This window comes from Vespa crabro, chromosome 9, assembly GCF_910589235.1.
Source record: "Vespa crabro chromosome 9, iyVesCrab1.2, whole genome shotgun sequence".
In the NCBI taxonomy this organism is placed as follows: domain Eukaryota; kingdom Metazoa; phylum Arthropoda; class Insecta; order Hymenoptera; family Vespidae; genus Vespa; species Vespa crabro.
Genome location: NC_060963.1, coordinates 4,083,943 through 4,105,000, shown reverse-complemented (window position 1 = coordinate 4,105,000; position 21,058 = coordinate 4,083,943). Strand labels below are relative to the sequence as shown.

General features: G+C 29.7%; 2 protein-coding genes and 1 long non-coding RNA gene across 4 annotated transcripts in view; 1 reads left to right on the top strand and 2 right to left on the bottom strand.

Annotated features, from left to right (window-relative positions):
- The window catches only part of LOC124427167, a 24,784-nt gene extending 9,762 nt beyond the window's left edge, over positions 1–15,022 (bottom strand). Inside the window, exons 1-3 of one of the 2 annotated variants that reach the window (XR_006942881.1) lie at positions 14,739–15,022; positions 12,378–12,508; positions 5,879–6,051 (exon numbers count right to left, since the gene is read on the bottom strand). This is a non-coding gene — a long non-coding RNA (uncharacterized LOC124427167). Of the gene's footprint in view, positions 1–1,820; positions 6,052–12,377; positions 12,509–14,738 lie in introns of those variants that run through there. The other variant, XR_006942880.1, reaches the window with a different exon arrangement.
- An 895-nt stretch (positions 15,023–15,917) lies between these two features.
- LOC124427165 (lysosomal acid glucosylceramidase-like) lies at positions 15,918–18,373 on the top strand. Its single transcript, XM_046969763.1, has 8 exons — positions 15,918–15,936; positions 16,052–16,138; positions 16,203–16,557; positions 16,726–16,988; positions 17,081–17,512; positions 17,712–17,791; positions 17,876–18,150; positions 18,222–18,373. Exons 2-8 carry the CDS (start codon positions 16,093–16,095, stop codon positions 18,319–18,321), a joined length of 1,551 nt encoding a protein of 516 aa, XP_046825719.1. The 5' UTR covers positions 15,918–15,936; positions 16,052–16,092; the 3' UTR covers positions 18,322–18,373.
- Positions 18,374–18,504: 131 nt separating this feature from the next.
- On the bottom strand, positions 18,505–21,035 carry LOC124427164 (28S ribosomal protein S30, mitochondrial). Its single transcript, XM_046969761.1, has 4 exons — positions 20,154–21,035; positions 19,335–19,936; positions 18,869–19,259; positions 18,505–18,745 (listed from the first exon to the last, which is right to left on the bottom strand). Exons 1-4 carry the CDS (start codon positions 20,606–20,608, stop codon positions 18,538–18,540), a joined length of 1,656 nt encoding a protein of 551 aa, XP_046825717.1. The 5' UTR covers positions 20,609–21,035; the 3' UTR covers positions 18,505–18,537.
- Between the last annotated feature and the right edge of the window lie 23 nt (positions 21,036–21,058).

The window sequence follows — 21,058 nt, the reverse complement described above, 5'->3', positions numbered from 1 at the left end:
CGACGTAAGCTAACAAGGACGATTTCTCTATCTCTCTCTCTTTCTCTCTCTTTCTTTTCTTATCTATTCCTTCTTCTTCTTTTCCCAGTTTCCTTTATTTCTCTTTCAAGAAGAATACTTACTGTTATTAACGTTAATGAGCTTCCATGATCTTTTCTTCCTTACGGAAATAATGTAAAGAGAACTCTGTAAGATCTATTAACGAACCCCACGCATATATATATATATATATGTATATATATATATATATATATACAAACGTACATACAAACACACATACACACATATATGTAATGCCTTAGTCAAACGATTCTTCGACATGCAAAAATATTCTCGGATAGTTTTACTCGGTTAAAAATACACAGTTGAAAAAGAACATAGAAGGAATTTTCGTAATCGTATGTAATCAAATAATACGAACATGGATAATACTTTCTTCCTTCTTTTTCTCTTTCTTTTTCTTTTTATTTTGCAATATTTTTTTTTTTTTTTTTTTTTTTTTTTTTTGTAGAAGAAAAAGAAGAAGAAGACTCCTCTTAATCGCAAAAAGAAAAAGCGGAGAAAGAAAATAATAATTCCTCAAAAAGTTTTGAAAAAAAGAGTAAACAGATTGATAAGTTTAGAGATTATTTTCTGTTAGCTGACTTTCATTAAAATCTTAAAACTGGGCTCATCCGATATGTAATACAGGAATTTACATGGAAAGGAGCAACGTAGCCTTGATTTTGATACAGAGTTATATAAGTTATACAAAGTATGTTATATACGTCGACGGAGTTTTCATGCCCTACCAGATTAATAGGACAAGAAGAAAAACGATATGATGACGGGGACTCTATAATCGCGAAATATTATTCTTATTATCTTTCCCACCTGCGGGGAACGCAAATTAAGCCGTAAAGGTTTACTAAAATATCCTTCTTCCTTCTCTCTCATTCTCTCTCTCTCTCTCTCTCTCTCTCTCTCTCTCTCTCTCTCTCTCTCTCTCTCTCTCTCTCTTTTTCTTTCTGAGAGAGATGAGAGAGATATACAGGGTGTTTCATTGATAATGAAATTTTTTAAAAACATTTAATCAGTCTTGAGAAAATTATATCATGACGTTAATAAGAAAAAAAAAAGAATCTACTAACGAAACACTCACGATGATTTTACTCCACTTCTACTTTTCCCTTTTTCCTTTTCTTTTTCTTTCTCTTTTCTCTTTTTTTTTTTTTTTTTTTTTTTACTTTCTTTACCTTACGTGCAATATCCAAGATATGTAAGAGTTTTCGCGGCGTATCTTGTGCAAACAAAGAGGGTTTTGCGTGCATTTCAGCAATTGCGTTTTCTTAACCACTCCGAATGGTGCATGTTTTTTTCTCTTTTTATATGTGTCTATGTGGTATATCTGTGTATAAGAGGGAGAGAGGGAGAGAGAGAGAGAGAGAGAGAGAAAGAGAGAAAGAGAAAACGTAATATTAAAAAAAAGAAAGATACATTTGTCCGATAAAAAATTCTCACCGTTTCAACAATATCAAGCATGCTTTCACAACGCTGTACTTATTTCCGAACGATTAAAACACGTTGATAATATTTCCGTTTTAATTGAAATGCCCGAGGACAAGCCATACATCGAAATTTTATTTGAATTTTTGTCTGAGTTTAATAGGAAAAAAAATATACACACACATATATATGTGTGTGTGTGTGTCTGTACGTATATTATATACATATATATTTACATATATATATATATATATATATATATATATATATATATATATATATATAGTGTAAATATAAAAATAATGTATAAAAATAAATGTGTGATATCTCTCGAAGATATTTTGATCATTTTCAAATCGAATTATGAGATGAGATTTTTTTTGCACTTGGAAATTTTTCTTCTTTTTTTATTTTTATTTGCAATTATTTTTTTTTTTTGTTTTTTCTTTTTTTTTTACGTATTTTATAAAATACGCGATACCGTACAATTGATTCGAAAATTCGCAATTCTTATCGAACGAACGCGTACCACTTTAAACGAAACTGAAAATGTTTCTCTCTTCTCTTTTCTCTCTCTCTCTCTCTCTCTCTCTCTCTCTCTCTCTCTCTCTCTCTCTCTCTCTCTCTCTCTCTCTCTCTCTCTTTCAATGATATAAAAAGGAATGAAAAAAATTGTTCGAGTTAAACGATTCGTCGAATCGTTCATAAAAAAAAAAAGAATACAAACAAACAAAAAACAAAAACAAAGAAAGGAAAAGAACGAAATACGTGACATCCCCTATAAAAAAAAAAAAAAAATTAATAAATAAAAAAAAAAGAAAAAACAAAAATCAAAGAAGAGGGAGAAAAAGAAAAAAGATCGCTATTAACCGATCGTCAAGTTTTTCACAAGTGTCCCAATCAAAAATTCTCACTTGACAATGCATCCCGTGATAGTATTCGAAGGTTCAATTTTTCACTATATCAAATATTTCCGATAACTTGGCAATAGACTTCGAACGTGTATTATTCGATTTGTTGAAAAAGAGAAAAACAAGAAAAAAGAAAAAGGAGAATGGAAAAAGGAAGAAGAAGAAGGAGATGGAGAAGGAAAAGAAAAAGAAGAAGAAGAAGAAGAAGGAGGAAAAAGTTTAGGAAAAGAATTTTCACGAAATTCTAAGAAGAAATAAAAATTTGTGATTTGAAAATTGAAGGAAGGGACACCGTAAAAGTCCCCTTTAGCCAGTCGCCTATCCTTTGAAATAATTTCAACGTAGCAGAATGATTGGATGCAGTTAGTTGAGGATGCGATTTTGCAGGTAAAACTGAGAAAAGGAAGCGAACGTATATGGTCCGCGTATATAGATACATACATAGATACATACAATACATACATACGTACATACATATATACATATATACATATATACATATATACATATATACATACATATGAAGCAAAAGTATAGAAGGACGCTGTGCCAAAGTGAGTTCGTGTGTAAACCCAAGGGACTTTGAAAGAGGCACTCAAAGTGTCCAAGACCCTCTAATGCGTCGTGACAGCAAGAAATAAGGTTGGCCTGGCACATTAGTCACGCTCTGACAATCGATTTTATATACAGACCGACGACGATCGAGAACGCGATTAAGGTGATCCATCAGACACAGCCGTGATTCGTTTCATCGTCTTTCGTCGTATTCTTAAAGCAATGAAAGCCAACTTTGCCTTCGTCCTTACGTCAAACGACAGATTTTTCTACGTCGATGCATCTTCGACTCTTTTCTCACAAACTCTCTCTCTCTCTCTCTCTCTCTCTCTCTCTTTCTTTTCCTTTTTTCCTTTTTCTCTTTCTCTATTCCTCCTTCCATCTTTCTTTTATGTTTTTTTATTCTTTTTTTTTTAACGTTAGGCAAAGTGCAATCATCGCGCCGACTTATTAAATGTATATAACAGTATCTCCATTTTTGCAAAAAAATTTGTACGTTTTATGGAAAAATTTCCGATCGTTCGTCTTACGTCTTATGAGATTCCGAAGAATGATAAAAAGGAGAAAGAGAGAGAGAGAGAGAGAGAGAGAGAGAGAGAGAGAGAGAGAGAGGAAGAGAATGGAAGAGAGGGAGTGGGAGAGAGAAGAAAAAAAAGATTCCTTTCTTATCTCGTTCGTCGTTCACGTAGACGTTATAGCGCGGACACAACGAGGATACTTTAAAACTCTCTTCTTTTCTTCGATCGATGAAAATCTGTCGAAGGAATATAAAAAGAAATGAAATTATTTCCTATCTCGACGTTCCATCTTCGAGCAAATATGTACATATGTATGTATGCACGTAGATATGTATGTACATACCTATGAAGCATAGGGGCGGATTTAACTTTCAAGAGATTCAAAGAGCTTGAAATTTGTTTTTTCTTTTTCTTTCTTCCTCTTCTTTTTTCTTTTTTCTTTTTTCTTCTTTTTCTTTTTTTTTTTTTTTCTTTTTTTTTTTTTATATGTATGTATCCCGCCATTAAAATAAATCAATCGCGTACGATATATATATTTTTTTTCCCCACTTGAATCGCCAACGATAGCAAAATTTGCGAATAGTCGTTAAAGATATAAAAATGATAAAAGATATACATCAACGACCATTAGAGATATTTAGAAATGATGGATTTATTTTACATATATATAAGATAAATTGATATCGTCTTGTGACTATTGAACCCTGTCTTATGGGGACTCTTATCTTATCTTATAGGGCCCTGAAGACTGATTCAAATATATCCCAACCGTCTGCGCGTAAATCCACGTCCGTAAATATTACGTACGTATAACGTAACGTACGTAGGACTGATAAGGGCAAGAAAGAAAATAAAAAAAAAAAAAGAAAACCAAAGAACACCCCCATGGAGTTTTTAACGTTAAAGCGTATTGCTAACGTGCCTAGAGAGAATGAAGAGCAGGGATAAAATAATTAAAGAAAAAAAAAAAAAAGAGAGAAAGAAAGAAAGAAAGAAAGAAAAGTACAAAAGTGGCGTACGCCTACGGATAGATATCTACTGGCCGGTAAATATGAATGGCTTTAATATTCTGTAAGCACGATGGCGCCACTTTTTAAAGTTCATGCATATCCCAAACGTGAGTGGGAAATATTACGGAGCCATACGAGGCTCTGGAATAAAATGGCGGAGGTGGAGATGGAGGTGGAGGTGGAGGTGGAAATGGAGGTGGAGGAGCAGGTGGAGGAGGAGGAGGAGGAGGAGGAGGAAGAGGAAGAGACAGGACGAAAGAGAACAGGAAAAGTGTGTGTAATAAGAGTTGAAAAAAAAAAAGAAAAAAAAAAGAATGGAGGAATAAAGAAGAAGGAAAGAATGAAAGAGAGAAAAAGGTATGCATTTGAAAAGAATCCTCGTCCCTTCTTTCCTATACAGCTGATTCTCGTTGCACGTCATTACCAATAGTAATTGATAAGACGATTCGCGAAGGTTCAATTTCATCGAGTAGAATCGGTACATCAATTCGAACGAGAGAGAACGATAGAGGTATATATATATATATCTATATATATAGAAAGAGAGAGAGAGAGAGGGAGAAAGAAAGAGAGAAAGAGAGAGAGAAAGAAATAACTCGAATCATTTTGAAAATACCAGCAGTTGAAAATCACATGGATATCTATCTTTAGGGTTGCGGGACGGGGGGTAGAGGGGGAGAGGGGGAAGAATAAAAAAAAAGGGGGGCGAAAAAAAAGAAGAAAAAAAAATGGCTCGTTAAAGAACAGACCATCAATTTTCCCCCCGTGGAATTTTACAGTGAGATGAAAAAAAGAAAAAAAAGAAAAAAAAAAAAAAAAGAAATCGTTGCAATTACCGTATTTCATACGGGTCTATATTCATTTTTATATACGTCTATGGTCATTCACAAATGTATTGGAGATTACCAATGAGAAAAAAAGGAGATAGAAATAGAGATAGAAATAGATATGAATAAATAGAGAGAGAGAGAGAGAGAGAGAGAGAGAGAGAGAGAAATCGAGAACGAAAAGAAATACAAGGGAAATGGTAAATTAAATGAATTATCCACTTTTAAATTCTATGTCTGACTGAAGCTTTTTAAAAAGGTAGCGTGAAAACGTATACGCTAGGCACGAACCCCCATGCATTCTCATTTACTCCTCTATGCAAATCCTTTCCACTATTATGCACTATTTCTCGCTATGCCTCTTTCCCTCTATCATTTTATTCTACTTATTTATTTATCTCTCTTTCTCTTATCTCTCTATCTTTATCTTTTTATCTATTTCTCTCTCTCTCTCTCTCTCTTTCTCTCTCCCTCTCTCTCTCTCTTTCTCTTTCTATCTCTTTCTTTCTCATTAAAACACTCTTTTCACGCATACGATCGACGGATACAGCAATTTCGATCGAGTTACTTACCTATAACGAGGACGAAATTAAATTTGATAATTAAATGAAAATGAAGTTCATAAGGGTAACGAGGTTTAGTGAATAGAAGGAAAGTTGTGTGTCGTTCTCTTTTCTTCTTTTTTTTTTTCCTTTGCGTCCTTCGTGTCCTTCGCCAAAGTACTGTTCATCTCGTCTCGTTCATTCTAAAATAAAAAATTTTGCTTATTATTATTATTATTATTATTATTATTATTATTATTATTATTATTATTATTATTATTATTATTATTATTATTATTATTGTTGTTTTTGTTATTGTTAATGTTATTGTTATTGTTATTGTTATTGTTATTGTTATTGTTATTATTATTATTTGTCAAATAGGAAAGGATAAAAAGAATTTGGGAAAAGAAAAGAAATGAATCAGATGGAGATATTCGTTTGGATCTTCCATTTGAATCATCTATGGTTCGGCCATTAATATTATCCACGGCAAATGAATTCGCGGAGACAAATGAAATAAAAGCAATTAAAAGGCGTCGAATTTTCGTAAAACTCGTGTATACTCGTACGTATGTGAATGCATAAATATAGTAGCATATATATATATATATATATATATATGCATACAATACATACATACATACAACAAACATAAATACGTATATACATACATATTATACATACGTGTATACGTACATACGCATGAGTTTCGACACGAACGAAAGCGTTGCTACGCGACAAATCAAATTGTTCGACGTGCATGGAGCACGACCGCTATCCATACATTACTTTTTAATATCGCGTGAATGATGACCATCGAGAATCGACGTATGTAAAGGTGAAACATGTGCGAATTGAACGAGCAAACGAGCCGTATATCGTGTAATATCGTGGACGACGCTATATATGTATGTATCTATGTATCTATGTATGTATGTATGTATGTATGTATGTATGTATGTATGTATGTATGTATGTATGTATGTATGTATGTATCTATGTATGTATGTAAGTATGTATGTATGTATATATATGTATGTGTATGTATGCATATATGCATGTATGTATGTATGTACGTTACGTCCTCTTTTATCGATGGAGAAGTGAGCGTTGAAATTTCGAAACTAATAACTCAAAATCGTCGAAGGATAGAAAAAGAAATCTGAAATCCGATGTGGAACGTAAAATCATTAAAATCATTTTTCCATTCCGACAAAACTAATCGTCAGAAACGAGCGACTCGTTTTTTCTTGATTTGATTGACGTGTTCATTAGATATTCATGAAAAGAAAAAAAAAAAAGAAAAAAGGAAAAGCAAAAAAAAGAAAGAAAGAAAGAAAGAAAGAAAAAGAAATATCTTTTCGTGATATAAGAATATCGTCTTTCTCATTACTTTTCTTCTCTTTCCTTCTTTCTTTCGTTTCTCTTTTTTCTTCAATTTCTTTTTTCTTATCGATCATATTCATATTTTCATCACATTCAAGTTTATATCCATATAACTAAAGTGCTAAATAAAACGTAAGAATGAAAGTGCTTATTGATTTCAATGATACATTTTTAAATAATAAATAGTGAAAAGTGAGACCAGATATAATCAAACATAATGCAAAGAGAAATTAGATTGTATATAAAAGAACGATATAAAAAAAAGAACACTTGAGACATAGTAAATTAAAATATTTTCTTTTACGAACGATTAATGATAATACCCAATGTCTCGTTATACACTAAATGTTTTTTTAACAATAAGATTGAAACAAACGATATATACATCAAGGTAGGATAATTAATCGAGATGCATTAGCTAGAAGCATATTACCATCAAAATAAGGGTTCGCCCAATGTACTTACACGCGAACAAACACGCATTATTTAAGGATACCTACCGTGACTTGGAAATTTTTTTACCTACAAAGTGAAATAAAAAGAAAAACTCAAAGATCCATTACTCAAACGTCTCAAACTATCGCTTTCAATTTAGAAGTTGATGAATTTTCCCGTAAGGTATATGTATAAAAGGGAAAGAAAAAAAAAAAAAAAGAAAAAGAAAAAAAAATGAAAATGATAAGACGTCTAATACATATATAGGGATACATCTACATACATAGATATTACATGAAATGATCATTTTCATAAACAGTAGTAGATTATAGCACACGATGATATCGTTACTATTACAATGAAAGAGAATAATAATAATAACAATAATAATAATAATAATAATAATAATAATAATAATAATGTAAAAAACAAAAGTACATGAAATTTGTATTTCGTGGAAGAGCGAACGATTTGTTCGTTTAATAAATCGACCGATTATCTCACGTTAGCCGATCAAGCTAGTTGGCAAGGATCGAAGAGTAAAATAGGAGGTGGATGGGTGGTTGGTGGTAGGAGAGAAAGTAGAAATACCAACGACGATTAGCCGAACGGTTCAGTTTGCTCGCTAGCGAGGACGGAACGCTTTTTCATTTAATTAAAACCACCCTTCTCTCCCATTCTCTTCCATTCTCTTCCATTCTCTCTCTCTCTCTCTCTCTCTCTCTCTCTCTCTCTCTCTCTCTCTTTCTCTCTTTCTCACTTGCATGCTGTGGAAAAACGGTATACATATAACCTACGTATTTATATATTTAATAGTAGCCGTGACCGTTCCCGTGCCTTAATTTAAACTAATTTACATTTCACATGTTCGCACCCCGTGGGTGCCCGATGAGGAAGTCTACCACCGCACGCGAGTAAGAATATGAGAGAAAGAGACAGAAAGAGAGAGAGAGAGAAAGAGAGAGAGAAAGAGAGACTAGTAGTAGATGCTCTGGCTTAGCGGCACCATTTATCTTGGTTGAATTTAATTTCACCTTGCCTGGAGAGTAAAGTGCCACTTATTCTTACGAACGCCACCAACGGTCGAGTACCTTCTACGAAGCGTGGCTTGCGTTTCATTCCTGTTGTCGCACGCGTTCCTTCGTTTCCTTCGTTCTTTTGTACATATACTCCTTTAAACCAGCACCATCTCCTATCTTCTCCTCCCTATTATCTTTTTCTAAACGCGTGTTATGTTTTGCGACTTCTAAAACTGATTAAAACCAGGAACCTTTCCAGGTTCGTTTTAAACGCGCACAGTATCTACTTTCTTCCTTCCTTTGTAGTTTCTTATTTTTCTTTTTTTTTTTTTTTTTTTTTTTTTTATGTTTTTGTTTCTTTCGTCTCTTTTGCTTTTTTTCTATTTTTTTTCTTTTTCTTTTTGTATTGGTTTTTTTTTATTTTTTTTTTTTTTTTTTGTGTTACTATTATCATCATCATTATTTTTCCTTTCGTTATTTACGTCCACACGTAAGACGAAGAGGAAAGAAGTGTGTACGTGGTCTACGTTAGAAAAACATTTCTTTATGAAGAGAATGAAGATATTGTTTTCCTCCCTCCCTCTCTCCCTTCTAACATTCCAAATATTTTCCTTTCTACTTTTTCTAATTTTCTTGATATCTCTCTCTACAAGAAAAAAGAAAAGGTGGCAAAATAGGTAAAAATGTTTTTAAGGGATATTTTCTTATAGGAAAATAATTATCATCGATTAATTGCCTTTTGTTTTTTCTTTTCCCTTTTTTTTTTTTTTTTTTTATTGGAACTTCCAATTAGATCCTTGAATCGTATATTTTTCATAACTTTGATATTAAACGTATTCTATGGCGGAAGGGAGGAGACGGGGGGGACGCAGAAAGAGAAAAAAATTATATTTTATTGTTAATAAATATTAAATTTAATAACATTAATTCATTCGGTTCTTTATTGATATTTCATTATATTTAAGAACATATGATTCTTTTAAATTCACAAATATTTAATATAATATGAAATAAAGGGGGAACCGATGCGGAACAGCTATTAATGAAAATATACATTTCTCATAACGTATCGTGCAATAATAACTTTGAAATGCTATTTAATTATCATTTTAATCGAGACAAACTTTCGAATTCTTGGTTACAATTCGAGGTTACGAATTCTCATTAAAAACTTTTCTGAAATAATTTGCATAAATAGTAATAACTCTCGTACTTCTACTGGGATGAGGATCATACTAGAACAACAGTCTTACGATTCAATTAAATTTACATCACATTTCTCATTGTTTATATAATACTACTGAACTTTTTAGAAAAAAGAAAAATAAAAAAGAAACGTTCCTCTCGATACGTCACCGTTATCGATGTTTTATAAAATCAGTCAATAAAAAATAAAAGATAAAAAAAATCATACAATTATTCCTAATGTTTAAAAATTTGTCATATTATATTAATTTTCGTTCAAAAATTATTCAAACTATTTAAATTCTATGTAAATAAAAAGCACTATCGTTTAACTTGTTCAGTATTTTTATTCATTAATGATAAGTAATTTGTGAAACAAATGCTCGGTATGCATGAACATTTTAGTCAGTATGAATGACTGTATGTCAGGATATCGATGGCATTCATTTAAAAGTATATCATTTAAAATACTTTTTTAAAATGTTTTAAGTAGATACATTCGATTCCTAATAAAATTCAAGTTTAACTTTAACGTTATGGGCGAATAAAAATATGGGCAGAAAAAAAGAAAAGAATGCAAACTATTAACCAGATATAAGTTTTGGTAGAAATCGAGAGAAAATTATAACAAAAGTACTGTGATTCGTGCAGCCGTCACCGGCAGCTGCTTTACATAGCTACCTTGCTAGCTCCATTACCTATTTTATTTTCCCACAAAAGTACCCCATTTTCCTAACTACCATGCCAACTTCGCCACATACCTCTCCTCCTCCTCCTCCTCCTCCTCTATCACCTCCATCTCCACCATCACCCCCTTCAACCCTTCTTCTCTGACTATACTCACGTATAATCTCCGCAATTCGCCACATTTTGCCGTTTATAGTTTATATCAGTGGAGGTCAGGTTTTATAGAGTGCTCCACCCTCTCGACTAAAACGTTTGTCGTTTACAAATTTGAAATCGTGTAATGGACGGAACCATAAACATTTTCTATGTCTCAACCATTTCGTTTTTACTATGAAATATTGATAGAGATAGATAGAGAAAGAGAAAGAGAAAGAGAAAGAGAGAGAGAGAGAGATTTTTAAGTTATTAAAACGAAAAATAAGTAAATAAATAAATAAATAATAATAATAAAATAATCCGAGTTATATTACAAAAGAAATTCCTGCTATTTATTATTTCTGCATATTATTCATACATTATAAGTATTATCTATACTTCTAGACATTGTATATGTATATTTAAAACAACTGTTGACGTACCGTTAAATGATAAGAATTATTGAAGGACATAGAAAACGATCGATGTGGTCATGATATATGTTGCAAATTTTTGTCTATATAAAATAGAGAGATAAAAAGAGAGATAGAGAGAGGGAGAGAGAGAGGGAGAGAGAGAGAAATAAAAAAAGATTTATAAATCGATATTTATCGCTATATTATATAACTGAACTTTTATATTTTATCGGTTCCTGGAAAGAAATCGAAAAAAGATCTTCTAAAATCAGAAAGAAAAAAAAAATAATAATAATAATAATAATAAAAGTCGACGAACATAAAAGAAACACGAAGAAATAGATGCATAACAATGATTTATAAATTTTAAATTCAATTTTTTCTAAACGATAAATATAAACTAGCCACGTAATAGAGAATATTACTTATTGATAAAAATATGACTAGTATTGAAAAATGAAGTATTATTTGCCTTTTTTCCTGTTTTGTTTTTTCTCTTTTGTGTGTGCGCGTGTTTTTTTTGTTTCTTTTTTTTTCTTTTTTTCTTTTTTTTTTTTTTTTTTTTTTTCTACAAAAAGAAAAGAAAACTAATAAAGTGTATATGAGTGAATATTGAACGAGAACTTTCGTGAGGGACGGTAATTATTATAAGAAAAATATTATTATATATCACACCAGTAATGATAGATCGAACGAAATGTATGATTATTGAAAAATTCAGTTAATTTTCATGTTAACGGTGAAAATGATATAATAAGAATCAATGAAATATTTTCACGAGCAATATGTGTCCGATAGTATCGTTCAATTGCTTAAGAAAAAGAGAAAAAAAAAGGAAGAAGAGGAAAAAAAGAGATACTTTGTATCTCCTTCTTTTTCTTCCTCTCTCTCTCTCTCTCTTTTTTTCTTTTTTACTTTTCTTTTTGTTTTACTTGTATTTTTTTACTTTTATTTTTTACACATATAATAGAAAAGTCACACGTGTAAGAAACGATAAGCTAGGAGCAACCGTACATACGTGAGACACCTGCGGTTAAGGGATTCGATCTACCGATTTCAATAATAGCATAAAATTTACATCTCTGCTTGGGAAAGCATGAAAAATGAATTACACGAATTCGAACAGAATTTTCGAGTAAAAATTGTATGCAATGAGGTTATATACGAATCAATGCGCGAAAATATACCCGTTCACTCGGTCATGCAATATGCGTTGTTTTTTATAGCATTTTTCAAAATTTCATTACAACCACGAAAACTTACCGGCCTTTCTGCCTGTCCATCCATGTCATATTGAAAAGTGATTCGTTTCAAGTTCGAACATAGCAAAAGATCCGAAGGATTTTAACTGTTCAACGGCACTATTGTTGCTGCTGCTGTTGCTGTTGCTGTTCCTACAAAAAAAAAAAAGAATGAACATCGTTATAATATTAATTAAATATTAAATGACAATAAATTCCGATAGATGGAGTTAAAAATATTATTCAATGTGTAATAATATTACGTGCGAAATATCAATCACAAAAATAAAATGGACTATCGTCCGACATTGAGAAGTCAAATTTTTATTAAATTTTCTTATTATTATTATTATTAATATTATTATATTGTTTTTTTTTTATGAAATAATAAAAGACATATCTATAATATAAGAGAAGTTTTTCCACCGATTTACGCCCTTCTACGTGTACCTACACACGGGTGCACAAAAGTTGTTCGCCATCAAGAGACATATCGCTTTCTGGAAATTGAATATGTCACTTTTCAAATCTTTACCTTTATCTTTTATCCTTCTTCATTTTGTCTGCAACGATATCTTCTCGACGATTTTGTAGTAGAAAGAGAAAGATGGAAAGAGAGAGAGAGAGAGAAAGAAAGAGAGAAAGAAAGAGAGAAAGAGAGAAAGAAAGAGGGATAGAAAAGGAAAGAGAAAATTGCATCTCTGAGAATAGCTGCAGAGGAATATGTCTTTCCTCGGTATGAATATTCCCGATGCACACAGACTTTGATCGTTATGAAAATGCAACTCAACGTGTCAACGAAAACGTTCACCGTCTGGAAAATTTATTCCCGTTTGAATTCAAATCTTTCTTCATTTTTCTAGAATCGATTAAGAAATTTCTTTTTCCACTATTCAAAAAAAGAAAAAAAATCGACGATTTCATGTTGCAAATCTTAATACAACTATAATAAAAATAATTGTATTGTAACGTTTATTACCTATTATACTATATTATAATATAGTTAAATAGAATTTTCTGAATAGAATACATGTTAAGTTAAACGAGAACAATTAGTTCGAATTTCTATAATTTTTAAAAAAGAACAATATAAATATATCGGATATAGTACCTGACTAATTATTATTATTTTTATCATATCATTTTTTTTACACAGAATTAAGTTTTTATTTTTAATATATATTTTGTATTGTAATTGCAGTACAACCGCGATTAGATTGTAGATAGAATTATATCATTAACGTATATTGATTCGTCAAATGGCATCGAGTTAAATCCTCCGCCAATTTTAAAACGAATATTTCATAATTTCTTTATTAAAATTCTATAATAAATATAGTAGCAATTATGATAATTTGACAACAAAATTACGTAAATAGAAACTAAACATTTTCTAATCAGTGGTAAATATCGAAACTTAGCAAAACATTTTCCTTTCAAAAAAAAAAAAAAGAAAAACAGAATTATTTAAAAATGACTATTTAACAGATTTGCATTTTTTAATGATAATATAAAAGGTGACAAGACAAATTCAATGAGAATACACATATACTTTAAAGTTACTATATAATTAAAACAAAATAAATAAATATATATATATATATATATATATATATATATATATATACAAACATATACAGTATGTCCCATTTATCTCGAAAAATTGAAATACCTTGTGAGAGACTGTATGTAGGAAAAAAATTTTATTACAAATTTGTTTGGTATGAAGGGGCATATCATACAGTGCCATATTTTTTTTTTTTTCAAGTCGAACAACGAAGAAAATTTCAAAGCTATATTCGTTTTTTTTTATGGAACTATATATGACAGATCGTTGGTATTGGTTAAAACAAATTTAACGACGTGCCATATAAGATCATTTATTATTATAAAAATTTGATAAATTATATTATAAATTTGTAAGACCCTAAGAATTATAACTCTATAACACTGTTTGTCGCCTTTAAATCTGAATGCTATAAATTATTTATCTCCTTTTATACTTCTCGAATTATGAATTTAATTGAACGGAGTTTATTTCGTAAGAGAAGAATAAAATCTTTTCGATAGGTTCAATCACTCACAAAATATTTTAATTTTCTCGAAATAAACAGGAAACACTTTTAATATACGCACGTGATTATCAACAAGGTATATTTTTTTTTTTTTATACTATATAAATAAGAATATTTTATATCTAATCACATTTCTTTACATATACTGAGATAAGATTAGTGAGTTATTATATACTATAAGACTGATATAAAATATATTATATATAAAATATATTATACATAAAATATATTATATATAAAATATATTATATAAAAAGAAATATATATATATATGGGACTAATACGTTATTATAGACATATGTACTTACTTGTATGCACCGTTCAAAGTGAAGACGGAAGTGTTGCGCGTGCATGCGCATAAACCTACACCTACACGTCACATTATACGTAATGTTCTATTGGGAATAGCAGTACTACACTCACGGCAATGTATCTAGTTTTACCGTGCCTCTGGGTCTCGTTTACCGGCTTCAAATTCGTTGACTTCTCTATGTAACATTCCATTTCAACTAGGATTGCACGGAAGAGAGAGAAAGAGAGAAAGAGAGAGAGAGAGAGAGAGAGAGAGAGAGAGAGAGAGAGAGAGAGAGAGGTAAAACGAAGAGACGAATATGATCGATTAACTCCATTTTAAAGTGTCATATGCAAGAATGAATAATTAATATTAATTTCTAATGAATTAATGCAAAATTAGGTTGATAGACTCATCAATTACACGCCTCCATTGAATGGAAAAATAATTAATAATTAATATTAATTTCTAATGAAATAAGTATAGTTACCTCTAACAATATTTATAAATTTTTTTTTCTGACCTTGATACATGAAACTTAAAATTTGTTGAATTTATTTATTTTGTTAAATATTTACATAAGATAATTTTTTAGTCGAATAACTTATTTTTCTCCTTCTTTTCATTTTTTCTTTTTCCCCTTATTATCAACGGCATGCGATAAAAAATGAAATTTATCTTCTTCGAATATTTTTGAATACATTTAAATAAATATTCATAAAAAATGTTCAAAATTGTTCATTTTAATGTATATTCTTGTCAAATTGAAAATGTTATTGTAAACAAATAATATTTTTTTGATATTATTTATAGCATATATATACATATATATACATATATATACATATATATATATATATATATATATATATATTTGTATGTATATATGTATATATATATATATATATATATATATGTATATGAAATACATATATTTCGAAATGCATGTATACGAAATGCATATATTTCGAGAAATATGCTCTCTTATAATTAGGCCTTTTCTTTTTATGCGTCATTCTTAATGGTTTTTTGTTATTAACATATTGTCTACAAATTGATAAGATTAAGGAATTTAAGGAATTTAATAGTTAAGGAAAATTATCTAATGTTACGTAAAGCATTGCGTAAAAGTTAAAATAATAAATACGCCAAATTGTTATATTAATAGTTGCAAAGTATAAGCAACGTTTAGTAGAAGTTTTGGAATTTAAAAGGTAGTACTATGTTTTAAATATGAGGAACTTAAATTTTGAAGATCGAACCGTTGATTCGTTGAGTACATTAGTTTTTTTATTAACAACGAATAACAATATTGTTTTTTTATTTCAGATCAAATAAAAAAGAAGATCTATTAATTGAAACAATTGACTATGATATATAAAACAATTTTTTTCATTGTGTTTTTCATTTGGAAAGGTAAACCATACGTGAAATTATTGTTATTAAATTTTTTCTAACGTTTAAAATTATTTGATTTTAGGCAAAGCAAATGATTGTATACCACGAAAATTCAATTATGATAGTTTCGTGTGCGTTTGCAATTCGACTTATTGCGACTCAACACCGGTGATCAAGGAACCGGAAAAAAAAAGCTACTATGTATATAGTTCAAATAGGGATAAACTACGAATGAGTTTCTCCGAAGGACAATTCAAAGAAGATATGAAAGACAATTCAATTCCCGATGGGAATTACGTATCGTCACTTAACGATACTGTAATCGTTGATAGAAATACGAAATATCAAAAGATAGAAGGTTTTGGTGGAGCATTTACTGATTCAGCAGGAATAAATATCCAAACTTTAAGTGAAACAACTCAAAATATGCTAATAAAGTGAGTAATAAAGAAATTTCTATTTTTTATTAAGAATAAATATACAAAATGTTAAAGGAAAAAAATTTCAAGTAAGCTCATAAAAATCATTAAGCTAATGATTCAATCGAAATAATTCAAAAAAATTATTAATAATCTTGATAATATGAATATGTCTATCCGATCTAGATCATATTTCAGTGAAGTTGGTAGCAAATATAATTTAGGACGTGTACCAATCGGTAGTACCGATTTTTCTACAGAAGCTTATACATTGGATAATGTAATGAACGATACTAATCTCGAGTATTTTAACTTAACCAAATATGACATAGTTTATAAAATTCCTTTGATTAAAAAAGCGTTAAAATTATCTCCTAATTTGAGACTCACTTCAGCTGTTTGGAGTCCACCGACATGGATGAAAACTAATAATCAATATTCTGGACCAGGTAAATTATTTGACCTATTAAAAGAATATTTTTTATTCTTTCCTTCAATTTCGAAGAATTGTCTCAATAAAGCAATCATACAATTATTACAGGTATACTTAAGGAAGAATATTATCAAACGTATGCCGAATATTGTCTAAAATTTTTACAAGCATATCAAAGTTATGGCATTGATATATGGGCTATTTCAACGGGAAATGAACCTAACGATGCGTGGATACCTGGAACGACAATAGCTTGTATGGGATGGATTCCATATGAATTAGGGAATTGGATAGCTAATAATCTTGGACCTACTTTGGCACGTTCGGAACATAACAAAACGAAGATCCTAGTTTTAGACGATCAAAGATTCTATTTAATACAGTTTTTAGATCATGTTCTCCAGAATAAAAAAGCATTAGATTATATCCACGGCATAGCTGTACATTGGTATACGGACGAGTTTGTTTCCCCTTCATTGTTAGACGTAACTCATAATAAGTATCCAAATAAATTTCTTCTTTTGACCGAAGCATGCGTTGGTAAGTTAATATATTGAATAACATGATAATTGATTAGAGTGTGAAAATTACTTTTTTTCTTTTTAAAGTAAATTTAAAGTCAAGAAAAATATATTTTCTCTCTCTCTATCTCTATCTCTCTCTCTCTCTCTCTTTCTCTCTCTATCTTTATCTCTATCTCTATCTTTCGATCATTTTGATCTATTTTTAATTACATTAGGTTCTCAACCTAATGATAATCCGAAAGTACAGCTAGGATCTTGGAAAAGAGGAGAAGATTATCTTCTCAACATAATCCAGGTTTTCCTTGAACTTTTTCTTTTAAGAATCCAATATGAAATTTTGTTAATTGTAATATTAATTTTTGTAAAATATCTTGTGTAGAATTTACGACACAGCGTAACAGGATGGATAGATTGGAATCTTGCTTTAAATAAAATGGGTGGTCCAAATTATATTCACAATTATGTTGACTCACCTATCATAGTCAATCCTGAAACTGATGAATTTTTTAAACAACCAACGTACTACGCGATCAAACATTTCAGTAGATTCGTAGAACGAGATTCTGTAAGGATTGAAAGCATAGAGACAAATGACATAAAAACTATTGCTTTTGAAACTCCCTCGAAAATGATCGTAGTTGTGCTGTACAATATGTATGTATACTTTATTTACTATGATAAGTCTTTTGCAATCATAAATTTATTATATTCTTCTTTTCTTTTAGGAGCTCAAAACGTAAGAATATTACAATTATAGATTCTAAAAACGGTCCTATCAAGATGGAAATAAGTTCATATTCTATTCACACTATAATATATAAATAAATATTTTACTGATCTAACATTTATATTGTGAAATATATGATATGGACAGAGATCGGATTAATTCAATAATATTTACACTGTAATATTTTCAAATTTATATTTATATACCATAAAATAAAAGTGTTATATTAAAAATTCTATTATAATCTATCCATGAAAAATATCAAAGTGAAATATTATTTGCATCGAAAAGAGAGAAAACATATTATTTAAATTCTATGGATAAAAAGTTTGTTCCCAATTACCTAATTTCTTCTTCGGATTCACTCTAAAACATTTTGGTACATACTTTAAGGCATGATCATCAAGTTTACGTTTCATAACAGAAATTCCAAATTGGAACGGATGTCTCTTCTTCATCATAGGACACATCTTATTATCAATAAGATAAATTTTTTGCCAATGATATATCTCTGGTGGTTTTCTGTAAAGGAAATAAAAAAGAAATGAATAAACTTGATTTTAATATCATATTTTGTATCTACAATTTTAGATATACATTAATATTAAAATTAGTTATTTAATTCAATTAATAAATTAACTTTACCTATGGCGTGACCTATTTGTTACAAGATGTTTATAATATCTTTCCAGCCAGTCTCTTCGTTTGTCAGATTTGATGTCAGCTATTTTTTGTACAGTGTCTCCCAAATATGGTTTCATTTCAATCATTCTTTCTGCAGGAGTGTTTGCATAAAATTTAATTAAAGTTTTAAGAACATCAGTGTTCAAACCATGAACCTTTTCACCTTCAACTTTATCAAATAATTTTACAGATTCTGTAGCCCAACAAATATTACGTCTCGGATTTTCATCAATATTTTCTGAATGCAATACAGTAGTATTAAGTTGATAAACATAAAATGACCAATATTGGCCATTAGTTATAACTGCTTGATTGACAAATGGATAAGTAACATCGTGAAATGTTGAAAAACCTATGAAATTTATAAAGTAAAAAATCTATAGATCATTTAATAATTAAAATTAAAATATTTCTTAATAATATATACCTTGATAAGAGGCTTGTGATAATAACCAACTGTAGGAAGCTAAAATAGCTTGTTTAAGAAATGCATCACTTTCATCATTACATTTTTCTGGTCTTTCAACTATGGTTGCACAATTGTGATAAGATAAAAGGCCAAATTCACATGGATCACCAGGCCAAAATCCTGGTATATTCGTAGCATGCTTACGATTCAAAGTATATCCTAATACTCTGGGATCAAACTTAAACTGTGGAACAGTCAAAGAAGAATCCTCGCATTCGCTCAAAGACATAATTTCCTTTAGTGGAAGATTATGTCGTGTTTGGAGAATAGAATTGCCATAATATTGTACAGGAATATCTATTGGATCATAGGCATATTGTCTCATCCAATGTATACGTTTCTTTGCCTTTGATTGTAATCCCGATGGTTCTATCCCACCAACAAGCCAAAATGCTTCAACACGTGGTTCAAAATCGGTTTGAATTTCCAATAAATGTGGCCTAATATTAACAAGATTTAATTGTAATATTCTATTAATTTGATATACAATCGCATTTGTTATAATACTTTCCATCGTCGATTTTTTTTCTAATTGAATTTCATTTAATTCGTGTTTCCTTCTGTAAAATGCAATATCAATTCTAATGAAACTACAAACTTATTTAATAATAACTTAAAATCAAGCCATATATATATATATATATATATATATATATATATATATATATATATATATATATATATATATATGGATATACAATATATAAGATTCATGGAATAAAGTACGTTATCTTATAATATTATTGAAATTATTACTGTAAACCAATTAATATTTACCTTCTACTAGAGTATTCAAAAGCAATGATGTTTTCAATCAAACTTTTACTTTCATTCACAATAGATTCAAGCTCTTCGTCGGACATTAAATTATTGTAAAAAGTTGGAAGTCCACGTTCTGGTACAATATAAGTTCTTGTAATAAACTGCGCGTGTTCCAAAGAATTGTAAGGTATTTTATGTTCGTTCAAAATTAATGATTTCCAGCCATAATAATATGGCATATTGATTTTAAAAATCTTTTCCTCAACAGTTTTAAGTTTTTTAATTTCATCATACCAAGCTTCCTTTTTTCTCTTTTGATTAGCTTTGAAAGACAAATCTAATATAGGTGGATAAATTGGAGCATTTGTGATTTGACTTTCTTCAGACACAATTGTTGCATATTTCTTTGAGCAATGTCGTGTAATTGACACGGTATTATTTAACAATCGTAAATGCAAACGAAGAAACATTTTCTATTTATAAATAAATTTTTATCAGAGAAATGAAGATTGTCATAAATTTTTCATCTATAAAATTATAACCACATTTTTCTTTTCATTTTAACTACTTAATTTAAATAAGTATTTAAATACTATTTTTCATCCGTACAATGTTATTTTAAGTTAACAATAAATATTATCTTTTATTGTTAAAAGATATTACATTGGACACGTTTCTCGTCAAATACAGATTAAAATCGGTTATAATATAAACACACCATAGAAAATGTAACTTTGTAATACATTAAATATCTAGAAACGATTTATCTTAAGATTATTCAAAACTGCGCAGGTCCCGTCACAGTAAATACATTCACGGTAAATGGAAATAGAAAATATTTATTGTTAGATTTATTTTTAATAGATATTTATTAAATAATTTCATGCTCGCATATTATCATTGTAAATTAATCTAAAAAT

What these genes read in the sequence shown, in the direction of transcription:
- LOC124427165 (XM_046969763.1), top strand. Translation starts at nt 16,093, where the DNA reads ATGATATATAAAACAATTTTTTTCATTGTGTTTTTCATTTGGAAAG. An exon ending in TAATCAATATTCTGGACCAG is followed by an intron (nt 16,989 to 17,080) that starts GTAAATTATTTG and finishes CAATTATTACAG; the next exon opens with GTATACTTAAGGAAGAATAT. An exon ending in ATCTTCTCAACATAATCCAG is followed by an intron (nt 17,792 to 17,875) that starts GTTTTCCTTGAA and finishes TATCTTGTGTAG; the next exon opens with AATTTACGACACAGCGTAAC.
- LOC124427164 (XM_046969761.1), bottom strand. Translation starts at nt 20,608, where the DNA reads ATGTTTCTTCGTTTGCATTTACGATTGTTAAATAATACCGTGTCAATT. An exon ending in TTTGAATACTCTAGTAGAAG is followed by an intron (nt 19,937 to 20,153) that starts GTAAATATTAAT and finishes TGCATTTTACAG; the next exon opens with AAGGAAACACGAATTAAATG. An exon ending in ACAAATAGGTCACGCCATAG is followed by an intron (nt 18,746 to 18,868) that starts GTAAAGTTAATT and finishes TTTCCTTTACAG; the next exon opens with AAAACCACCAGAGATATATC.